The 24,326-nt window shown below is 34.3% G+C and overlaps 1 protein-coding gene across 2 annotated transcripts in view; it reads right to left on the reverse strand.

Moving 5' to 3' along the window:
- Window positions 1-1,062: 1,062 nt before the first annotated feature.
- LOC111504542 (GTP-binding protein Di-Ras1) overlaps window positions 1,063-24,326 on the reverse strand; it is a 100,474-nt gene continuing 77,210 nt past the window's right edge. For both annotated transcript variants that reach the window (XM_074176967.1, XM_074176968.1), the window contains 2 exons: window positions 15,621-16,471; window positions 1,063-2,948 (listed from right to left, as the gene is read on the reverse strand). In XM_074176967.1, coding sequence (XP_074033068.1) covers window positions 2,627-2,948; window positions 15,621-16,084 — 786 coding nt within the window. In that variant the 5' untranslated portion in view covers window positions 16,085-16,471 and the 3' untranslated portion in view covers window positions 1,063-2,626. The remainder of the gene's footprint in view (window positions 2,949-15,620; window positions 16,472-24,326) is intronic.

Consider the following 24,326-nt stretch of genomic DNA (forward strand, 5'->3'; position numbering starts at 1 on the left):
CTCGTAGAAACCACTTGGTGCCCCTTTTTAACTGACGGGGATCTTTCCTGAAAAAAGTCCCCCCAAAAATTCACTGAGAGCGTATGGCCTATAGTAAATTTGCATATCTATTTGAAAATTTGTTAAAATATCATCTTTGTTGACATTTTGTAGGTCTGAAGATTTTGGGGATCTTATACTATTTGCTCTTCAATGAAAATCGACTTATTCATCATGTCCTTAACTGAGGATTTTTGATTTTTATTGGAAGCAATGTACAAAACATCAAATTATATTCAATAAACTATTTCATTTCATCTCGTTTTTTAACATATTCAATATCCTACTCTTTCAATGTCAGTTTTTATAAACGATAAATTTTATATGAAGAGTGATTATGTTTTCTACTTTTCAATAAAAATAATAGAGAGAAGCCATATTGGTCTTTCAATTCTCTATTCAACTGGTTAGTTTTTTGAGGACGTATCAGCCGTTCCAGAGTAATTATCAGCTATAATATCCCAAGGACATTGATAACTAACGAAATAATTTTATCACAGTTTTCGAAAGCACGTTATTTGGTAACATCCCGACGCCGAAGGCGGAGGGATGTTACCTAAAATAACGTGCTTGAGGAAGTTGTGATAAAATTATGAGTTATTTATCAATGTTCGAGGGATATTCGGTGAGAAAATTTTTTGCAATTCGAACAAAATTATTTATTGAACACACAGTTAAAAAGAACAATTCGTATAATGATATAACTCCATAAATATTTTCCAAGTGTATTTTTTACTATTGACAGTATTTTTTGGTGTATTTTCTTCAATTATTTTGTCAATTGCCGCATCATTTTAAACACCAAAGCGAGGAAGTGACATTTTCGAAATAAATTGAATTACTGAAATGTCAAACAACTTTATTGTGTTGGTTGCTTAGCAATGTCATGACATAAGTGATAACTACCCGTGAAAACTATCCATGGGTAGTTATCAGTGTAATGATGGTTTCATTGGTTATTTCGACACACATGACTAGAAATAGACAAATTTGATAGGATAATTTTTTTGGCAAAACATTTTCAGCCTTATCAGCTCTGTTTTACAATCTGCATAAAAATATCATAATTTAAATAAAAATTTCAAAATTCACTTCAGTCTATCCCAATAAATATTCGAAATGTTCACCAGTTACTTCCTAACAATAATGTCTGCAAATTCATTTCTTACCTTATGGAATATTCCTAGGGTAATTTTGTTGCCAACAACCCATTTTGTATTCACGAGTTTTGAAATGAACAGCGGTAATCTGTTTAAAAAACAGATTACCGCATGTATCGTATACTGTTGATATCCCCTCAAAAACATTTAAATTCATCATATCAGGTGATCTACTGGACCACTGTGAAAGTTTTTATGTATGGATGTATGTATGTTTGTGGCTCTTTCATGCCTAAACGACTGAACTGATTCGGATGAAACTTTACATAAATACAGCCTATACATCAGAAAAACATATAGGCTACAATTCACAAAGTCAATAAAATTCTTGATCCCTGAGAGCTATCTTGGCGTACGCTGCCTATACCGTTGGAGTAACATGCACAATGTACATTTTAGAATATCTGTCAAATTCTTATGAAAATTGATACAATTGTCTGAACGTGATTGACAATGAAAATTGATACAATTGTCTTTTCGAGTATATAATATAGATAAACTTTGTGTTTTACACTAAGTAATTCAGACAAATCATTCAAAAGTTATCTCGATAAAATTAACTTGACCCAACGCAGTGAGACATTACGCGTCGCGTTTACTGTAAGACGACGGGGGCGGTCTAAGCAATGAAGCGCCATCGCCAAAAACGCGACCCTAACGCGGGCAGATGCGTGAGGGCAGACGTCCTTGACAGTTGTGTTAGTTTTGCGAATTTATTTATAGGTAACATAATTCGATTCTCGAAGGTATTCGTTACTTGTGCAGTGCAGTTGGCATATTTTTTTAGTAAAAATATAAATTAATAGCTGTTGCCCGCTCCTATATCAACGTGCAGCCGAAGCTACTAAACCTAGAATCTTGAAATATGCAGGTAGGTTCTTTGTGTAGCGTAAATAAGCATCAAGAAAGGGAATCAGGAATTTCCACTCCCAAGGGGGAAAATAGGGGTTCATAGATTGTATTAAATTTCGTCAGTTTTGAAGTAGGAAACCTGAAGTTTTGGGTACGACCACTTCTAAAACATATGAAACAATTCCTTAATATGCTTCATTTTTTGTCAGAAAGTGGATGGCAGACTTTTTGAACCTTTTTAATGAAATTATGATATCTATCGTTTGTTAACAGATCCTTCAAACGAATACAGAATTGCCAAATATTTCAGATTGGCTGGCTGGATTTCCAAAAATAAACCGTAGTTGAGTAGAGATTCAAAAGATCTATTAAACTACGTATCACGATATCTTAATTTTCTTTTTATTCAATCTCCTTGAGAATAGGGAGGGGAATTTTCACGTCCACAGTGCATAATTATAGGAACCCGACCAATAACCAAAATAAACCCGAACGACTTCAGGAAAGATTTGCAGAATAATTTCGAATTCCAACTCGCAAAAAAACGAAACTCCTACATACACAAAAAATTCAATCTACGATACGTGGCAGTCATCGGTCCCTCCCTGCGCCTCCCTCATTTGCTGTTTGGTTTTTCTGCTGGCCCTCCTGATGAGGGACCTGGACCGTGGTTTCATTAAAGTGTCTTTTCCTTCGGAAGGTCCGGCTTTGTCCTTTTCGGGTGCGGGGCTGGCGTTTCTCCTTCCCCCCTTGTTGGAGACGTAAGCGCTGGAACGACGCTTAAGCCCTCCCGCTTCCTCCGGGTCGCGCGGGAAAATCCGGGAGAGGGTCAGGAATGTGCGGAATATTTCTTTCACGTTGATGTCGTCTTTCGCCGAGCACTCCAGGACTTTCACCCTGGAAACGAAAAATTCGTCAGAGACAAAGCGGGTTGAGAGGTTTAGTGTGATGGAGGGTATTGTTATTCAAAGCCATCGGAAATGAAACTGGGTTTTCCGTGATGTTGATCTGAATACTTTATCTAATGAAAAAGTTAGCGGAGGAACATTGTGCATTAGAATGCGTGATCAGTGTTAGTCAGAACAATTTTTTTTTAAGTTATTATGATTGGCCAAACTTGTAGTCAGTTTGGATTCCAGGAAACTAAGAGCAATACTGAAGGAAATATTTATGAAAATGAATGAGGCTGAGGCAATAGTAATAATAGGGGAGTCCAAGCGGGGATTTCGGGATTCACTAAAGCGCGGCAGATTAATATACAGGGGGATACCTGTATATTACCTCCACCAAATATGAGCCCCATATATAAGGCCGCCTGTGAGGGATAAAGGATCAGATTAGTAAAAAAAAATTATCATCAGAAATTCTTGAGCGCGTCAGATTAAGGTAGGGTGAGTTAATTACCTGCTGAAAAGTGTATATTCCAGTAATCTGACAATTTGAGAGTGACATAACGAAAGGGAAGGGCAGCAAAGTTGTAGAAAAATAACTTCATTACAACATTTTCGAGCGTAGCTAATTTTTGTTTTATTTTGAAGGAAATAATTCAAGGATAACGAAAAATATATAATCTGACGATTTCCGCAAGCCGAAATAACAAAAGTTCGTCGATAAAGTTTAATGCGTGCAACTGTGTGATACCTATATTTCCCTCTCCAAGTTTCTATTCCTCTATTCTCTATTCACTTTTTCTCTATCTATTACTCTCTCACTCCGTCCCCACTCTGAATTCTGTTGCCATGACGCCATCACGAAACTTATATATTGTAAGAGTTTGAAAATGTCCTTATATATTGTATAAGGTTGAAAATGTCTTTATAGGAAGAAACTGCAGTAACGTTAGTTACAAATGAAAGTGGTAAAAAACATAGAAAAACCAATTTCTCTTTTCTTCATCAATTATCCAATTGATTATGAAAAATTAAATTTTTTTGAGCATTTTTATAAAATTATTTTCTTATAAATACAAGTATTCCACTTAAAAAAACATACACTTATTTATATGCATGCTATTTCCTGAGCTTTTCAATTAATTAAGTTCAATGAACTAAAAAAAAAATAAAAAAAATATTATTTTTGTCAGATCAAGCAAATCCCTCTAGATAATCGTCAGATTATGAGAAAGTACATCTAACACATGAAGATGAACCATATATATCTTAATCTGACGCACTTGAGTATTTCAAAATGGCGAATTTTTTTTGCACATTATAATAATGGCCGCGAGTTTGCGTCAGATCGAAATCGTCGGATTATTGAATGAGAGCTTTTTTTTGTTGCACTTAACACCCCCTTAGAAAATCTGATGCGCTCGATAAATTTTTTTTTTCACTTTCAACCCTTACGTACAACCACCCACATCATGCAAACGATCAGATTAACATACCATTACATTACATACCATAACATTATTAAAAATACGTATCAATATCTGACGCACTCGAATATGTCCATACAAAAGTATTTTTTTACATATCTATAGCCGCTTCACCCACCGATGAAAAGGTATATATTATATAACATTTTTTTCTTCATATCATCTAAGCTTTGCAACCTAATATGTCTCAAAGACGCTCGAGTAAATCCCCATTTTGCATCGTGGGCTTGCCCGCTATAACAGTGTTTTGTGACCTCACAAAAGCAATCGACTGCATGGTTCATTCAATTCTTTTGAGTAAATTAGAAATATATGGTTTTAGGTATGTTGCTTTGAGATGGTTTCGATCATGCGTGTCAGACCGTAATCTCCGTTGATACTGAAACTTCCAAATCCCAGTCAGTGACTTAGAGGGTCTTTCAGAGTTCAGTTCTCGGCTTATTGTTATCTCTGAGGAACATAAATGACTTATCTCTCATTGATGAACATCGTCGACAGATGGTGCAAGCATGAGAACCTCTCAGTGAATGCCGAAAAAACCACTGTCTTCGTGTTCACAAGAAGAAGAGTGATGAGATGAGATGAGAGTGATGAGAACCACCAATACTCAATGAAATGGAGATCCCTTTCGCGATGGAAGTCAAATACTTGAGTGTGACTTTCGATCACAGGCTCACGTGAAACCTCCAAATCCAAAAAACAGCACATAAGGCCAGGATGGCCCAGCAGAAGAATGTGCAGAAAAAACTGGGGGCTGAACACAAAAATGACACTCTGGTTATATACAAGGGTAGTGAGACCCATGACAACATACGGTGTAGTGACTTGGTGGACAAGAACAAGGCAATCGGGTGAAGCTAGGCTATTAGGCGGTATACAAAGGCTGGCGTGCCGAAGTTTCGCGAGAGCCATGAGAACGACCCCAACTGCAGCACTTGAGGTCCTATTCGGACCTCCACCATTGCACATCTACATACAAAGAGAAGCTCGACTGGTGACACACAGGTTAATGCAGGGGCAAACCCCGATCAGCCAGTCACACGGTGCAAAATACTTGAAAATGTACAATCAACTGAAGGCAGATCCATTCAAGGAGCTAAGTACCCAAAATACGGTCACTCTAGCTTGAGTACCCGTATTTGAGGGTTACAAGGGCAATGAGGATGTCGATGTCCTATGATCGGCCCAGAACTCTTCTGCGGGGTAGCGAAAGCTACCCCGCAGAAGAGTTCATGAAGAAACCATCGCCAAGATTCACGGAAGACCTGCTAAATCACAATCGTAAGGTTGTAAGGGTGGGTCTATTGACGGGGCTTAGCTGACTCACGAAACATATGAGCAACATGGGTCTGACAGAAGAAACCTAATGCAGGTTCTGTCAAGAAGATGAAGAAACCGCACTGCAGTGCTCTGTGAATGCGAAGCGATAGCAAAGCTGAGACACGCAAGGTGCAGGGAAGAGATACCAGGGGCTGCCAGCTATATGAAGGGGTCAGTGTCAAGGCTATGGAGTCTCATCAAAGAGATCAAGGTATATTGTGAGCTCTAACAACCAAGGAGTATAACAGTAGAACTGGAAAGGTCCCAGTGAATCAGGCCATGGGCTAGCTCCCCGACAATCTAATATATCTCTTATCGATATCGAAGGAGAATTTCAATATGTCTGCTAATAACAATACAGTAGTGTGGCATTCAAGGAACAAGGATGAACTCAATAATAAAATTGAGGGCGATTTAGATAGAGTTGAATAGTGGTTTGATGTAAATAGTCTATATTTCAAGTTCACAGAAACCCGTATTTCAACTTTCAGATGCGTTTTGAATGAAAGCAAGCTAGAACATTCGACAAGCAGCTGGAAGTCAACAACAAAATGAAGGATTATGTGTTGATGATAATCTCTTGTTTCAGATGAATTGTCTTTATGCGTATCGAGAGCCGTATATTTTGAATTGATTGAATCCCAGCTCAATTATGGACTTTGATTCCGAGAAAACACCTCTCGGGCTTGTGCAGTAAGCCCCTGTTCATTGCACGAAAATTATTAACATAGACTAGAATTTTCATATTTCAAAGTGTCGATAGCTGAACCCACATTGGAGAAAAATTCCATAATATATAATGTCAATGAAATATTGAATCACTTGCCAGTACATTTTCTATCTATATTTAGTCATAAGGAACCCAAGAAGACTGTGAAATGTTTTTTGCTACATTAGACCTCGGACGAATTTTATGAAGAAAATATATAAATTATGAAATTTTGATATTACTGGTATTGATCTGTTTTGAGATCTAACTTTTATTGTACTTCTATTGGATTTCTGTAATTGTATCGTCAATAATTTTTTTTGTATTGAATGTGTATTTATATTTTTCAGTTGAAAGTTTCTTTCCTTATTTCTCTTGCCCTCTAATATTCCATCAAACGCTGATCGAAAACTCTCTAATTTCGTGAGACACTCAAACAACAGAGTAATGGCTTTATTTATGGCTTACCATCATAAAATTTCTGAGTTGTCAGTTTTACGATTTCAAGAAACTTCATGGTATGGTAATGAGCTTCTGCCCTCTGAATGTAATGTAGAACCGTTTTATTGAAATTGATAACTCATACTGAATACCTATTCACGGCCGAATTCTTCTTGCACAATTTCACGGATATAGTCCATAACTCAAAGTGAAGTATAAAGTTTTGAAGAGGTAGGCTTTTGTTTCACTGAAAATGATTACAGCTCTGATCGAAACATTTATGTTTTTCCGATTGAATAATTACATATATTTCATATTTACATACTTACATATTTTCGTGTGGAATATTTGTTCCAAGTGTTTGTTCGATTAGCTTGAATCAATTGAAAAGATGGAGCACGAAATAATTTCGAATTGAGAAAGTATGAAAAGGTATAGCTCATCCATGAAATCACACTGATATCTTCGCAGTAATTACATATTCTTTGTATTCGTACACGGTCTACTGACAACGAAACACAATTTCATTCTTAGGTCTTCTTCAAAAGGAACCATTATAGAGCGTGACTCACGGTCGATGGTAGGTTAGACGTTTCTGGAAAATGCAAAGCATGATTTTTCTGAAAATTTCACCTTTCCTATCGATCTAAAATATTTTCAGCATTGCGGCGTTGCCACTTCCATCAAAAAGTCCTAGCAACTTTATTTTTTTAAATGGAACACCCCGTATATTAATACATTTTTGGAATCGCTCTGGTATTTTGATACTTTTTTGCTAATAATGTCCTATACCTATCTCTATCTGTTTTCGAGATAAAAAATAAATTGTGCTAAATATGGTCCAAAACATATTCTTAATTGAAATTAAGTACATCAGTACTCTCAATTCATGAAAAGTTGATATTTTGATGATGGTTTGGAAAAACTCGAAATGTTCAAATAACACCAAGAAATCGACTTTATATCATACAGGGCGTGCTGAAATCACTATTATTTCCATTGTGCATAAAAGTAGTCAAAAGTTCATTTTTTCAAATGAAACCCCCTGTATATTACTCGGTAAATTGAAAGATGGTGAAAAATGCTTCAAGATGATATATCATGTCCCTATACCTAAATCGTCAAGTTTTCTCAATAAAGTCGCTTCTTCTAGAAATATTATTTTTTTTAGAATTTGGATTTAGGTGGCAGTGGAATTATCAAGCTTATAGCAGTTCGGTTACTTTTATAAGTAATTTACAAAGAGTTATCGACGGTGTTTCGAATTATCTTCCAAAATGAATGCAAATATCGATTATTCAAACGAAATTCTTATGAAATTATTTATTATACACATGAACAAAGGGATCAAATCATCGTCAGAACGTGTAAAAAATTCAACCAAATGTATCCTGAATTAACACCAATGAACGAAAGGAAGTTTGTAAGGTTACAAAATAATTTTCTTAACTATGGCTCAGAGTTTCCAGGGAACAACTGTACCAACAATCAGTCATTTCTAGGTAAAAAGTAAGATTTTGTGGACTAAAACATGTGAAAGTACAGACAATAACAGAATAGGATGATTCAAAATAACAAAATTGTAAACAAAATATCACATTTTCACAATAAATGCTGAAAATGTTGTCCATTACATTCTAAACATTTTAAAATGGTTTTTTGTGCGCGACTTGTGGTTGCTTTTTCAATTTCCTGTAGATCCAGATCTTCAATACTCCGCACTATTCGCCGTGGCAATTCTTCTTTGGTAGGCACTGGAGTACTGTATACCTTTTCTTTTAAAACACCCCATAAAAAAGTCAAGTGGCGTGATATCGGGTGATCTCGGTGGCCAATCCCACGGTCCTAAACGCCTAAACCAACGATCGTCGAAGAGTTCGTCAAGTTTCCTGGAAACTTCCTGGGTGGAATGAGCTGGCGCTCCATCCAGTTGAAACCACGAATTCCTATATTTCTCTAAAGGCAAATTTTCAAGAAAATCGGTTACAGTCGTCCTTAATATTTGGAGATATCCCTCTGCATTCAGTGTGTCTTCATAAATAAAAAAGCTAATTTTATTGTTCTTCAGAATACAGAAAACATTCAGGTCACATTTTTCTTGAAAACCCATTTCTTTTGTAACATGAGGATTATGATCAGCCCAAAAATTATTTTTGACAAAAATGCCCGATCTTCCTGTGTATGAATCAAAAGGGATTCACAAAAATGCATTCTACGTTCGAAGTCTTCTGCTTTTAGAGCTTGAATTTTGGTAAATTTATAAGGATGCATTCCGTGATTTTTCAAAATTCGTCGTACTGAAGCATGTGATACACCTAAATCTTTTTCTGCACTGCGAATGGAAGCTTCTGGATATGCATAAAAATATGCCAAAACGTTAACAGTATTGTCCTCATTTGAAGTAACAGGTTATGGTAATGTTGAAGGCGCTTTCAACATGGAGCCATAGTTAAGAAAATTATTTTGTAATCTTACAAACTTCCTCTCGTTCATTGGTGTTAATTCAGGATACATTTGGTTGAATTTTCTACAAGTTCTGGCAATGATTTGATGAGACTGTCCGTGTATAATAAATAATTTCAAAAGAACTTCGTTTGAATAATCAATATTTGCATTCATTTTTGGCGATTTTTTGAAACACCGTCAATAACCATTTATCAATTACTTATAAAAGTCATCGAACTGTCATAAGCTTGATATTTCCACGGCTACCTAGATATCAAATTCTTTAAAAATTATTTTTGTACAACTGTTATTGAAAATCTCTTTGATAGAAACACTTCAATCAGAACACCTACCAAAAAATCATTTAGAAAAGTTCACACATGCAGTTCGTGCTATTGGTAATATTAAATCCCTGTGAAGTTACTGACGATGACGAAGTAGTATTCAGTCCAACTGTAGAAAGTCCTTCATGACTAACCAATATTCCTCCTTAAAATAACATGAGTTGGCGTATGCAGTTGTAACATATGCCTTGTAATCCAAAGATCGTGTGTTCAAATCCCATGGACCCTATAATTTTTTTATTATCAGCAGTAACGTTATACAAAAAAAATTTGTATGATACATTTGTTAAAAGTGATTTTATTTTGCTCGTGAGTTTGCTCCACTTGCTGACCGTTTTGCAATAATTCCCACTCACAAAATAAAATGCCACTTTCAACACTTGTAGGTAAAACGTGATTAGATAACTATTTTTCCACATAAACGGCTTTATTGAGAGAACTGTATCATCTTGAAGCATTTTTCACCATCTTTCAATTTATCGAGTAATATACAGGGGGTTTCATTTGAAAAAATGAACTTTCGACTACTTTTATGCACAATGGAAATAATAGTAATTTTAGCATGCCCTGTATGATATGGAGTCGATTTCTTGGTGTTATTTTAATATTTCGAGTTTGTCCAAACTATCATCAAAATATCAACTTTTCATGAATTGAGAGTACTGATGTACTTAATTTCAATTAAGGCTATGTTTTGGACCATATTTAGCACAATTTATTTTTTATCTCGAAAACAAATAGAGATAGGTATAAAAATATAATTGCTAGGACTTTTTGATAGAAGTGGCAACGCCGCAATGCTGAAAATATTTTAGATCGATAGAACAGGTGAGGAAATGTGAGAGGTGAAATTTTCAGAAAAATCATGCTTTGCGTTTTCCAGAAACGTCTAACATACCATCGACCGTGAAACACGCTGTATAACGTTCATTTATATCTCTGCGCACTCTGATTTTCTGTGTCTCCTCAAAGCATATTCGTTCTAAATGTCTCATGTTTCATTTTTCTTTTATACATAACGAAAATTATAGCGTTAATAATTCGTAGTAGGTAATTCAGCATTTGAAGAATAATGACAAACATTATTATTGTTATTATTATCATTGAAAAAAATGTTTTCCTACGGTTGCGTTGGTCGGGCCCTATTTCCCAAAGGTGCCCCAGCACTATCACCCAATAACCTCTCCCCACAGGGCGAAGAATATGATCATTGAGTCCGATAATCATGTGCCTCAAGCAAGCGCCGTGAGCGAAGAATGACAGCCTTTTATATTTGTTCGGGTAAACCAGCATGATTTTGAGATTCGAGAGTATAGAGGGCATTATTCCACCAAGATCTGTATGGTTTGTGGAGAATATAGCAATATACGGATTTAATTCAGCTATAAATGCACCTACGCGATGTCAGAAACAATCTATTACTTGTCTAGATCACATTTTCATACATGCTAAAAACAACACTTATGACACCATTCTCCCAATGACAATACAAACTTGCATAACTGATCACTTCACGATCCTACTCCAAATTGTTTTCTTTGGAGTAAGAAAACTAGAACACATCCAAAGAGATCATTCAGAATACCATAAAAGTGTAGATGACAAAATATTAATACAAAATATGGAAAAAGTAGAATGGAAAGAAGTCTTCGAAGCAATAGAACCTCAAGTGGCGACCGAAAAGTTCATTAGTTTTGTACAGGATGCAGGGGAAATGTCTACTAGATATATAAAAATCGAAGGAAAAGAGAGAAAACGTAAATATTGGATAACCAAATCACTAGTAAAATCGACGAATAAAAAAAAATTTATCACAAATTGAAAAAAGATCCAAATAATAAAACACTTCAGTTAGAGTACACAGAATATAAAAAAAGTCTAGACAAACTTATTAAAAAAACAAAAATAGACTTTTACAAAAATAAAATTCAGGCAAACAAAGAGAACTCAAAGGTATTGTGGAAAACTGTCAATGAAATAATCGCAAGTCCCATCTCAACAGACATAAATTGTATCAAATTGAATGATGAATATGTATCAAATGACCCATTGGACATAGCAAATAACTTTAATGATCATCACACCAATGTCGGACCAGAATTAGCCATAAAAAAATAAAAAGATTGATGGATATGAAGAAAATAAAGAAAACAATAATGCATCACTTTTTCTATTTTCAACTGATGATACAGAAGTCAAATACATGATTTCGCAACTGAAGAACAGAAATGGGCGGGACCTGATGGCTTCAAAGCAGAAAAACTGAAAATTATTGTCCTCCTCTTGTCCATATCATCAATAATTCATTTGATAGTGGTATCTTTCCTTCTATACTTGAATCATCTACAGTCATAACAATATACAAAAATGGCAATAAAACCAAAATGTCTATTGCGCTGATATCTAACTACAGCAAAATAATTGAGAAAATAATAAAGAAAAGATTAAATTCATTTTTTAAAAAACACAATATTCTATCAGCATTGCAATTTGGTTTTAGAGAAGGAAAATCGACACAAGAAGCTATTAGGGCATTAAGAACAAAAATTTACTTTGCAATTGATACAAAGAAACCAACAACAGGAGATTTTATAGACTTGGCAAAAGCCTTCGACACTATCGATCACTCAGTTCTCCTAGAAGTCTTAGAAGACGTGGGTGTACGTGGTACAGCACATAGTCTAATGACGTCATACTTGACTGGCAGAACACAGCGAGTTAAAGTACGAAACCACATCAGTGAAGGAAAATCTATTACATGTGGTGTACCTCAAGGCACGGTGTTGGGGCCAATTCTCTTCATAATATATGTGAACAATATCTTCTTCAGAGAAGGAGACTGTGAAATAATAAGTTTCGCAGATGATACTGTCATTATATACAAAGACGAAACCTGGCGAAAATTGAAGAAAAAAATTGAAAATAACTTTTCTCACATTATAAAATGGCTGAATCATAGACTGCTTTCGATAAACCTAAAGAAAACCTACCTTTTTGCAGCAACAAAACAGGTCTTTCGCATTTCAATCAAATTACATTGGATGATAAACCACACTCTCAGCCGATGAAATCAAATACCTTGGAATCATAATTGATAGACATTTAAAATGGAATAGAATATCTGGTAAAAAAAACTCCGATGCATTTTGTACAGATTCAAAAAACTTTCAGGAATATTCGATACAAAACAACTTAAAATTATATATATGAGTTTAGTAGAATCTCATTTGAACAACGGGATTATAGGACGGGGAGGAGTCTCTAAAAGTCACCTCAAACATCTTGAAGTGGCACAAAAACGTTTTTTGAGAATGATTCTAGACAGAAATAATAGATATTCAAGCGACACTCTTTATGAAGAGTCTAATTTGTTTGATCTGAGACAATTATTTTTTATTAGCATAACTACACCATTCTCCCAATGACAATACAAACTTCCATAACTGATCACTTCACGATCCTTCTTCAAATTGTTTTCTCTGGAGTAAGAAAACTAGAACACATCCAAAGAGATCATTCAGAATACCATAAAAGTGTAGATGAACTCCAGAAACCATCTCATGCTTATACAAGGCGGCAAATTGGTAACTTCTCGCATCCAAATCAATTGGTCAAAACTGTTACAGAGTCCTAGCTCCAAAGGCATTTAATATACTTCCTAAAGAATTGAAAAGCGGGGCTTTCAAATTCAGATTCAAGAAAGGAATTAAACTCTTCACGAAACAATCTGATCGATATGAGACTCGTGCACTAATTGAAAACTGAAAAAAAATAACTACTATATTGATTGTTCACCATAATTTCCCATGATGAAAAAATTACATTTTCAATACATATAGATACTATTCTCACATATACACATTTATTTAAGCGTAATAATATCATAAATTCTTTTATATTCGTTCTTTATCCTTCACCAGCCATATTGTATATTGTTATTTTCAACTTCAAATATGCTTATGATACCTTTAATAATTACCAAGTTCTTCACCATTCCTAGAATTTATATATAAATTTTTAGATTGGAATAGTTATTTTCATATTGTAACTTAAACATGTATATACATTCTATATATATATATATATATATATATATATATATATATATATATATATATATATATATATATATATAGATTTTCTTTTCATATTTTGACCTCTAATTTTACTTTGAATGTTATATTGTTATATTACTTTAAATTAGCCATATATGTATGTATATCCACACACAAGCAGTACTGCTTCCGTGGTATTACTTTATTCACAATTTGTACCCTATATTGCTGTGAATAAATTATTATTATTATTATTTTATCCGTTCTCCCTCCTCAGGTGGGAGGTATATATATATATATATATATATATATATATATATATATATATATATATATATATATATATATATATATAGATTTTCTTTTCATATTTTGACCTCTAATTTTACTTTGAATGTTATATTGTTATATTACTTTAAATTAGCCATATATGTATGTATATCCACACACAAGCAGTACTGCTTCCGTGGTATTACTTTATTCACAATTTGTACCCTATATTGCTGTGAATAAATTATTATTATTATTATTTTATCCGTTCTCCCTCCTCAGGTGCTGAAAACTCCACGACAAATATCGCCTGGCTCTGATAGTCGAGAAGAGCTATATCAGCCTCATTATCTTGTATGAGCCTGAGGAGTCCACGGACTCCTTATGGTTTCGTGGGAAGTACAACCGTGGAACGGTATGCCAATACCTGTAAAGTTGCATCACTTTTCGGGTCTTTACGTCGGATTGATACAGCTCTTCTCGGACCCATTACACTACTGAAACATGTAGAGTAAAATGGGAACAGCAGGCATATTAACATCAGCGACTTCGTTTTTTCCCGACAGTTTCGATGACCAGATAGTGTGCTGATACTTGCCACGGAGTTATTCACTTCACTTCACTTCAATGAGAATGATTATAATCATTATGTGGTGTTCTGAAAACCGGGACTTACACCTCTTTTCATATGGTTCTAGTTTAGACAGATCCACAACTACAAGGGATACGGTATACACTTGATGTTGCTGATATTTTCTTCTATTTATTAACTTAACTATTTCTAAACTTTCGAAAGCATCTAAAAACTTGTCACGTAGTCATATTTTTCACTCATTCTGTGGCTGTTCTTCAGGCATAATGAGCAACATTAGATTTCTGTGCTCTATGAAAACGAATATGTCAAACATGTTCTTTGTAACGAACTATTACAGTCCGCTCAATTTGACCAACATATCTATTATCGCAATACTCACAGCATGTTTAGCAAAATTCAGGAGGATTGCGACATAAAGAATGTTGGTCAAACTAAGCGGACAATTACACAAGGAACATATGTTACATATTCGCTTCCATAGACCAGATAAGACTTGTGTCGCTTCAACATTTTCTTGAAAATGGCCACATAGTAAGTGATGAATGTTTTAAACTCTTGTAATCGATACTTGACAATAGCTTTTGAGATGCCTTCGGAAGTTTAGAATTGAGAAAATGTGGAATAACATCTATGGTCAGTGACAAAGATTCCATTCCAAACTCTTACTCTTTCATGCAATAATTACAGATAGAGAAAAGGTAAATTAAAAGTATCAAAACATGCAGTAGTTGATACCATTAGAAATAATAACAATATAAGATAATGAATTCGTCGTCATGTATACTAAGACATTAACATAGCCCTAAGATTTAGTTTCAGCCATTTCCTGATGATGGTTACTTGGTTAGTGAAACGTGCTTCGAGGGAAAAGTTTTTGTTCTGGCGTAAAAAAAGTATTATCCAGGAGGTTTTTTTTGAAATAGCTTTCTGGAAGATTTCGATAAATTGGTAAAAATAATAAGGATCGGGGAAATATCTCATATTATATCAATCTTTCTCTCTTTATCACTCACCTCAATTTTGGAAGTTCACAGTAAACCCACTCCGACACATCCTCAATGGGAATTTCTCGATGCGTCGACGTCAAGTCCAATTTATTTCCTGCTACTACTATGGGAATGTCCTGAAAATCTCCCCGTTGTTCCCTAATTTCTTCGAAGCATTGCTTGATACAGTCCAACGAAGGAGCCGAAGTCACAGCGTACACTAAAAGAAAGGCATGGGCAGTAGCTATACAGAGCCTCCTCATAGCGGGAAACTGCATATCTCCTGCGGTGTCCAGAATATCAACTTTTAAAGTCATATGCCCCAGGTCATACTCCCTGTTGTACAAATCCTCGATGGTGCTTTTGTATTTACTGGTATATGTGTTCGAAAGGAACCTCTTGACGATCGAGCTTTTGCCCACGCCAGGGCCTCCTAAGATAACTAAGCGAATTCGCTCGTAGTCGGACATCGTCGTTCCGTTGTTACTCATTGGTGTTTGGTGGCAGGTGTGTACTTCAACTACACGAGCCAAGGTCCTATTAACATTTTCAATTAAAAGTTTATTGAATGGGGAGCAGTTTCGTACCCGACAATTTTATTCTGAACAATCAGCAGTTTCATTAATTTTTTTGCGATTCTGCTCGCTTCGGTCGATAGTCGTCACTGTGAGTGACATAACATTAAAATGTTTTTGAACGAAGGACGGGCTGATATATATTGAAATGCTATTGATTGAATTTACGTCGATTTCGTGGTGGATTGTGAGAAATTCTTAAGCATATGTAGATTGGTCTATTTTAGCTTTCGTGTAACTAAATTGGGGTTTATTGATTTTTGAATATTTTTGATGGTGAAGTTTCTTCTTGTTTCCACTGTCCTGAAAAAGAAATCGAGCAGTCAGTTCACTCAAAAGAACGGAAAATGTAATGGAATGGAACATATTGAAAATTATTGGATTCATAAATAAAACCTCAATTTATTCATAGTCGAAATTGAAAATTACGAAATCTGGGGCCTGAGTGGATTGTTACTTTTCCTAGTTTCAATTTTCCACAGAGTATCTTCAACCACATCCTAGTTAAATTGACATTGCCGTTTTTTCTGTTATTTTTAAACGGTTTTACTTAGCTTGCCCTGTTTGTTTGTTTTAAATTTTGTGATTGAAGTTTGTCCCCCTTTCCCACACAGCACCAGATATTCATGGAATATTCCCTCTATATCATAAAAGTAACGTATATATTCCAAATATTCACAGAATATTCTTGGAATATATACATGCCTTTAGAATATTCATAGAATATGCTTGAATGAATATGGCAGGATTATTACCGAAAGAATGTGCATAGAATGTCTATAAATGGATTATTCTCCCATGAATATTCTAAGAATATTGTCGATGGAATTTACCAATTGGTATATTTTTAGAATATATTTCGAAATATTCTATATTACTGGAATTTCGAATTATCTTATTATAACGTATTCAAATAATTCGATATTAATAAAAACAAAAAATTTTTGAAGATTTTAATCGAATGCATAACCTAATGTATATAACCCTTATAGTGTTAACTAGTTTTAAAACTCATCGCGAAGACTCTGATAAATTGCTCCAACTATTAGAAACGACAAAAAACTTGGATGTTCCAATAAATGGATCAATTGCATTAATAAATCGGTTTATTCTCATCCCATTTTTCTTTTTGTATTTTAAATTATTCAGTTACAATGCAACAAATCCTGACAACAGAGAAATGGGGAAGTAGAGTATTGGAGTGAATGTTTCTCATTGGTCAATTGAAGTGTAGCGCGCGACAGTCGAAGCTCTGTGAGTGCGGCTGCCCCTTAACGCTTGACAGCTTTGCTTTGAAATCGACAATTGGTTCAACATGGCGGTTGGCATCGGCGTTATTATTGAAGTATCATTTTCTCATGTTTAGTGTACCATTTATAGTTTGAGGCTGTCCAATTTGCAGTACAGCGAATAGTTTGCTTTTGCATCTTCAAACAGTAGAGTTACATATTCAGTCTTTGAGAAATGTAAGTGAAAGACAATAGTATCGATAATAAAGTCATGGTGTTTAGCCTACAATACCTTATTTTAGGCCCGAGGAAAGTTGGTGTGTGAGATTTGTTGGTTTGACTAAGTACATGTTTGAACTATAGTGATTTCAGTTGTGTATCTTCAGTAGAGAGAAGTAAGTGCATGACACATTCTTTTGTGTCATTTGTTTTCATAATTTTTATAATTATTTTTCAAGATAGTATCAATATGCCCAAAAAAGAAAAGGAGTGGTATCTGGCCAAGAAACTGAAAAAGTAATGACTACTTTCCAACAACAGGAATGCAAGCTGCTCTCCAGGTCATAAAAAGTTCTATATGTTCATGAGGAACCTATGAGAAAAATATCTATTTGATTTTCATTCCAATTTTATTTTGCACTTTTAAATAGTGATAATGCGTTCCAGGTATCAATAATGAACGACTGGCTGATGCATTGTTGGACAACTTTTCTGGTGAGCAAAGTTTGGATAACTTTAAGTAAGTGAAATTCATTGAAGGATCCATCATTTAAAATACTTTATTTGTGGGTTTAGTTTTCATTTCTTCATGTAATACATTTTTTCTTTTTCAATGAAATGATATATTTATTATTTTTCAATTAGTGCTGATGAATTCACAGAATTGTTATTTCAGTATACATTTTTTTGGGAGAAGGAACATCCAAATTTGAATACATTTTTAATATTTGTAACATGAAAATATTCAGGAATATTTTATTCAGTGAATAAATATCTCTAATTAGAATTTTTATTTTCAATATTGGTAGTGTTTTTAGTTGAATATTTCAGTGTGTATTGTTCTTGGAATATATTTATTTATGAATATTATGTGTCTTATTACTTGTGTGGATTTCGCATCAAAATGCAACTATTTTTAGACATCCAATATGCCTAATAGCATTTACTCATTACATTCTTGGAATATTCCAAATATTCCTAGAATATTCATTAAATATATTTGAAGAATATTCTATGGTGATTCCTTTTTTTATATTCCTACAATAAACTTAGAAATCTCGAATATTTTATGAATATTCCTTGGGTTCTATTCCTGGAATATTCTTAATAGAATTCACCTAATATATTCTGAGAATATTTCAAGATATTCCAAAAATATTCCCCAGGAATATTCTCAGAATGTATCAAAGGTTCGTCAGGAGCACTTCCAGGGAATATTCTCCAGAATATATATATCCGTGGCATATTCATAGCATAGCATTAAATGTATATTCATGAAATATTCCTGGAATATCAATTGCTATAACGAACAAACATATGACATCACCGCAAAAGAAATACAGTCGGTAATCGCCGATTGAACTCTAGTCGAGTACCGAAACGACTACAGAATTCTAGAACGATCGTTACCGATATATAAGGCCGGCTTTTTGTCCCAAGAGGGCAGTTGAGTTTAGAAAGCGAATCGAGCAGTTAAACAAGTAATTCAAATAGTAGAGATAAATTAAACGTTAGTTGCTAAGTGCTGAATATAAATTAGTTTGTGATAGTGAAATATTGTTAGAAATAAATTTGTTTAAGACAGTTAATTCTTTAATTTGTTACAATATTTAAACTATTGAAACTACACTAATAAAATTAGTCGTGTTATCGACTTTTCCGGATTCCATTACAACAAGATTGCTCAATTAATTACAGCAAGTATTTTCTTTTACTTATTTTCGCCGGGCAGTTTCGAAAAAGCCGTCTGTAGTTTGTTTCTGAACATAAACTTCCAATAATTAGCAAAAAACAAGTCAATTACGCCCATAAACACCCAATTAAACTCCCGCGATCATTAAAAATAATGACGATAAGCGAACCCTTGTACAGGCTTCCTTCAGCTTCGTTTACACTTTTGATCCTGTTCCTTTGTCGAGAGCTTTCTTCCATACATTCGCTGGAAATTACTTTCCAACTGGGAATATACTCAATTTCATATTAATATGAAACAACAAAATGTTTCAGTTCGCATGAGATATTACCCTTAGAATTTCGAAGAGCTTTCATAAATGAAATGATTGGTTCAATAGACCGAGACTGGAAAAGACGAAAAAAGGAATAAAAAGTCAAGTTGTGATGACTTTGCCCAGGTGAAGTGGAAATATCGGGAAATATTACCAATTAAAGTTTCAGACTTCGATTGATATTCGACTTTTTGAATACTTTGCTGAGTGTAATCTTATTGATCAGTTGTATTTGGAATGGAATGAAACGTACTCTACAGTTTTGCCATTGAAATAATCATATAGAACTGAGATTAACAAGCTTGTAGGTGATATAAAGGATTTTCTGAAACTAATAGTTCATTACACGGGGTAACGTGTGTCTATGATTTAGAAGTGAAAAAAATTATCGAATACTAATTGAAAATATTAATATAAAATACATTAAAACATATACAGTGTGTTAAAGCTAAATGGAATAAATTCATTATTTCGGTTACGGTATATATTTTAAGAAAATCCTGAAACACGTCGAATTTAAATTATAATTTGACATACCATAAAGGAAAAATGCTACACCTGCCTTCAACCGCCGTGAATGACAGGTACAACCCCCAATTTTTCAAATGGGAAGTATAGGCTTGTTATATATCGTTTGAAAGGTCTCTTTACTCTCTATTCAAAAATGTTAACGCTTTCAAGTGTTCTGCAACAATTGAGATAAAATAAATTGAAATCATGTGGTTACCGAAATTCGATAAAATACAGTAAAAACTTATTGCAATATACTCAAAACTTATTTCATGCTGGAGTATTGATAATAAGATCATAGCGATGTTCTTTACATGTTATCCTTTAAAAACCTGTGAATAATTTCCGTAGCAACGTCAGTTCAAAACGCCTTGTCAACTTGTTTCGTATGTTACAACATTATTTGTCAGTATTTTAATTTAAGTCTAAAGTTTGTTAACTTCAAGTCTGACAAATAGTTTGATTAACGAAAATGCATAAAATAATAGTTTTACAAATGATTGGTTACGGAGATAAAACCCTAACAGAACAGGAAGTAGCTGGCCTATTTCATGAGAAATTTCGTGAGTTACCGCCTGTTAAAACTCATGTTAAATGACAATTCTCATTACTTTCGTTTCAACCGGCAACCCTGTGAGGTGACTGCTGTGTAGTGTATTTGTGAGGTAGATAAGATGGTCGATTTGAATATTAATGTATACAGTAGTGTACAAGCAATTGTCATTCAATAAAGACGTTTATTCATTTACAGACAAAAATTTCATCAAAACAAATTATACAGTCCACGATATATTCGAACATTAAAAACACCGCCCATATCTCAAGGAACAATAAGCAAAATTGAAAAGCAATTTCGCGAGCTTGATCATATGGGGCAGATGAAAAAAACAGCTGCCAATGCAATGAGTGATGAATTCAAATTAGATGTAATGCTTGAGTTTGAGGAAAACCCACATACATCAAGTAGACAGGCATCCACTACATTTAGTGTTAGTGTTAGTGATAGTAAACATATTGAATCAAAAATAAAATGCATCCCTATAAAATGATACCTACTCTGGAGCTCATGGAAGACAATTTTTATAGAAGAACTTATTTTTATGAGCAAAAGATGGACATGTTGGATAACAATATCATCCAATTAGAAGACGTTATGTTTTCTTATGAGTGTCCTTTGTCTCTTAATGGTCATGCTAATCGGCAAAATTGCCGCTACTGGTCAACGGAAAATCCTCGCTGGATGAGAGAAAAAGACACGCAATCCCCTCAAAAGGTTGATGTTTGGGCAGGTATTGTAGGAAACCATATCATCGGTCCCTTTTTCATTGATGGCAACTTGAATGACGATAATTATTTGGCATTACTCCAAAATGATGCCATTCCAAATTTAGCAAATTCATATCCGGATCCAGAAAATCCTCAAGTTCCAGTGAATACCAAAATTATGAATTTCTTCCATTTGGCTTTTATACACTGTTGACGTAAATATTATATAATAGAATATAATTATAAATAGATTGTTGCCTTTCTACTTTTTATTATTTTCATTATATGAAAAACTTGGAAATTCCTGCAACTACAAAGATATGTATACCGGGTCTGTTCACAAAATATGGTTCAAATTTCGCGGGCCACCTACATTCGATTGGCGATTTTTTATATTGGTACGTACACTCATCTCTAACATATTTCCACAGTTTCAGCTGTTTAGGATGTTTAGTTTGTTGATGAGAGGCATACAAATTGGAGGGTGCTTTGCGTTTTGCGAATGGGATTAATTGCTAAAAAACACTTGAAGTGTTGACAGTGGCATACGGTGATTGTACTCTGCGTCAGAAAAATGTTTACAAGAGGTACAAACGTCTCACAGAAGGTCGATAAAGATGTAAATGACGACGCTCGCCCTAGACGCCCCAGCACGTCAACAACCTATGAAAATGTTGAGAACTGATGACGAATCATGGGTATATGGTATTTTTTGACGAAAAACACCGTTATCATGCCTCAGCCACCGTATTCACCGGATTTGCCCCCTGGCAACTTTTTTCCGTTCCCAAAATTGAAAAGACTCATGAAGGGACGGCTCAAGGATAGACCAGAATGCATATCAGAACGGTTTCGAGGATTGGAAAAATAAAGCGGACACAAAGTTCATTACTTCCTCCTCATATTCAGAAGTAAAATGATGAAGAATCAGAAAGACATAAAACATTTTCTCGAAAATATTCTCTCCTGAAAAATTTGAGTCATCTTCTCTAGTAAAAAATCGACAAATAATAAAAGAAACAACGGTAGCAGGTGAAAAACTCTGTAAGGGTTGGAAAATTCAATTGGTACAAATGTGAAGAGGTGAAGAATGAACGGATGGAAAGGGAATATCATGTGACATGTGATAGGACTAACGAAATGAAATTGAGGGCTGAGAGCAAATGTTATATTCATATATTCTGAATATAATATGAACTGAAGCAGGTAAAAGAGATGTATGGGAACAATGTATAAAAAAAATAAATGAAAATTCAATATCGTTAGCAGGTTCGGAGAAAATATGTCTTCAGTCCTTGGCTTCATATTTTCCTCAAATAGTTAGGAAGGAGGAAAATGCTCTGTTATGTGTGAAAAAATTCATATAAAAAAAGAAGAATATCTCAATTCGAAAAAAGTTCATATAATTAAAGAAAGCACTGCAAAAGGTAAAACAACTATAGAACATGACAGTTTAGAGAGAAAATGCATGTTGATGAATTCAGAGCCAAATTATTGAAAAAAAACCGTTTTGTATAATAGGCCCAAATCTTTGAACCGAGTTCATCAACTGTAATGTACCATTGAAAACAAAAGTATTGTGGAAAATGAAACCTCAAAAAGTTATTGATAAATTTGATTTTTTTACGAAAACTGTTTTATTTAGCAATACCATGGACTCGGTTAGTATTACTGAAAAATAATAAAAGTTTGAGTTTGTAAAAAAAGATATTCTCCTGAGAAATTTTTCAGATCTAGTAGTATTCGTGCAGATCAGTTCCTGAAATATTCTGAGCTGAATGAATTGATATAAGAAAAAAATATGAATTCTCGAATTGAATTAACTTTATTACTTGAACAACGATAAATTTCAACAAGAACATTTGCTCGAAAGTATAATATTCTAATATACATATGAACAAAGTACATAAATGAGTCGTATTTGTCAACAAACGCCAAAGTACCCGACGCGACAATATTCATCACCAATACGTCGCGTATTCTTTTCAAATTCATCAAGATTATGTTATATGGAACAGTGAAGTAGGGCGATTAATTTTTTATTTCGGTCTCTTGTATCTGTTCATTGTATTGGTGAGTTTCATTTGATTTATTCATTCATTTGCTTGTTATGATATTGAATTGAACCTTTTAATTTATGTAGAAGCATTCATAAAAAGTTTCGATATTTAGTGGCACTTATATCTGAATGTTTGGTTTTGTTGGTTCAATTTGATAGGGCAATGACAGTGGTTGAAATTGTGAAAATGATCCACAACTAGGCCTCAAGAGCCACCTATGATTCAAGAATAATCACACCTAATTTCATGATTGCCAGTTTTATCGCTTATAAGCTCTGTTTTGATGGCCTAGCTTTTAATTTTTTCTAACATTGTGTCAGATTTAACGAAATAATCTTTGTAAAGCTCGCTTTAGCCTTGAGTATTTTTATAGGTTTGAAGAAAATTATTATCTCAATTACTATCAACCAATTGAGAACCTACTACTGTTGCATACAGTGAGCACCATATGTAACGGATAAATTCATTTTCTACGTTATTAGCCATTCTCAAGAAAATCCCAGAAACACGTCAAATTATGTATTCGAAAAAACACTCTGTGACATAGAAAAAAGCCCCCCTCCTTCAGCCCTCTCGACGTGACAGCCACCCCCCCACCATTTTTTTTTAATGCAAAAGGGGGTCAAGTGATACCTCATTTTGAAGGGTACAGCCATATCTTCATTTTTTAATTTTGTGCTTGCGTCATAATGAAACAAAAAATTCAAAGTGTTGACAGGTATCACGTAGGTATTCCATTGAATCCATCCGCTGTATAATATGCCACGCCCCTTCAATTTTTTTGTTTGTTTTTACCAACCGTTGTTTGTCAGCCGTGACAGTTGAGTAAAAAATTGTATATTTTCTGGGAACTTGCGGAAGAGAAACA

The sequence above is a fragment of the Leptinotarsa decemlineata genome, unplaced genomic scaffold, assembly GCF_025532065.1.
Source record: "Leptinotarsa decemlineata unplaced genomic scaffold, Ldec_3_MD MMD2_tig00002082_RagTag_RagTag, whole genome shotgun sequence".
Classification (NCBI taxonomy): Eukaryota; Metazoa; Arthropoda; class Insecta; order Coleoptera; family Chrysomelidae; genus Leptinotarsa; species Leptinotarsa decemlineata.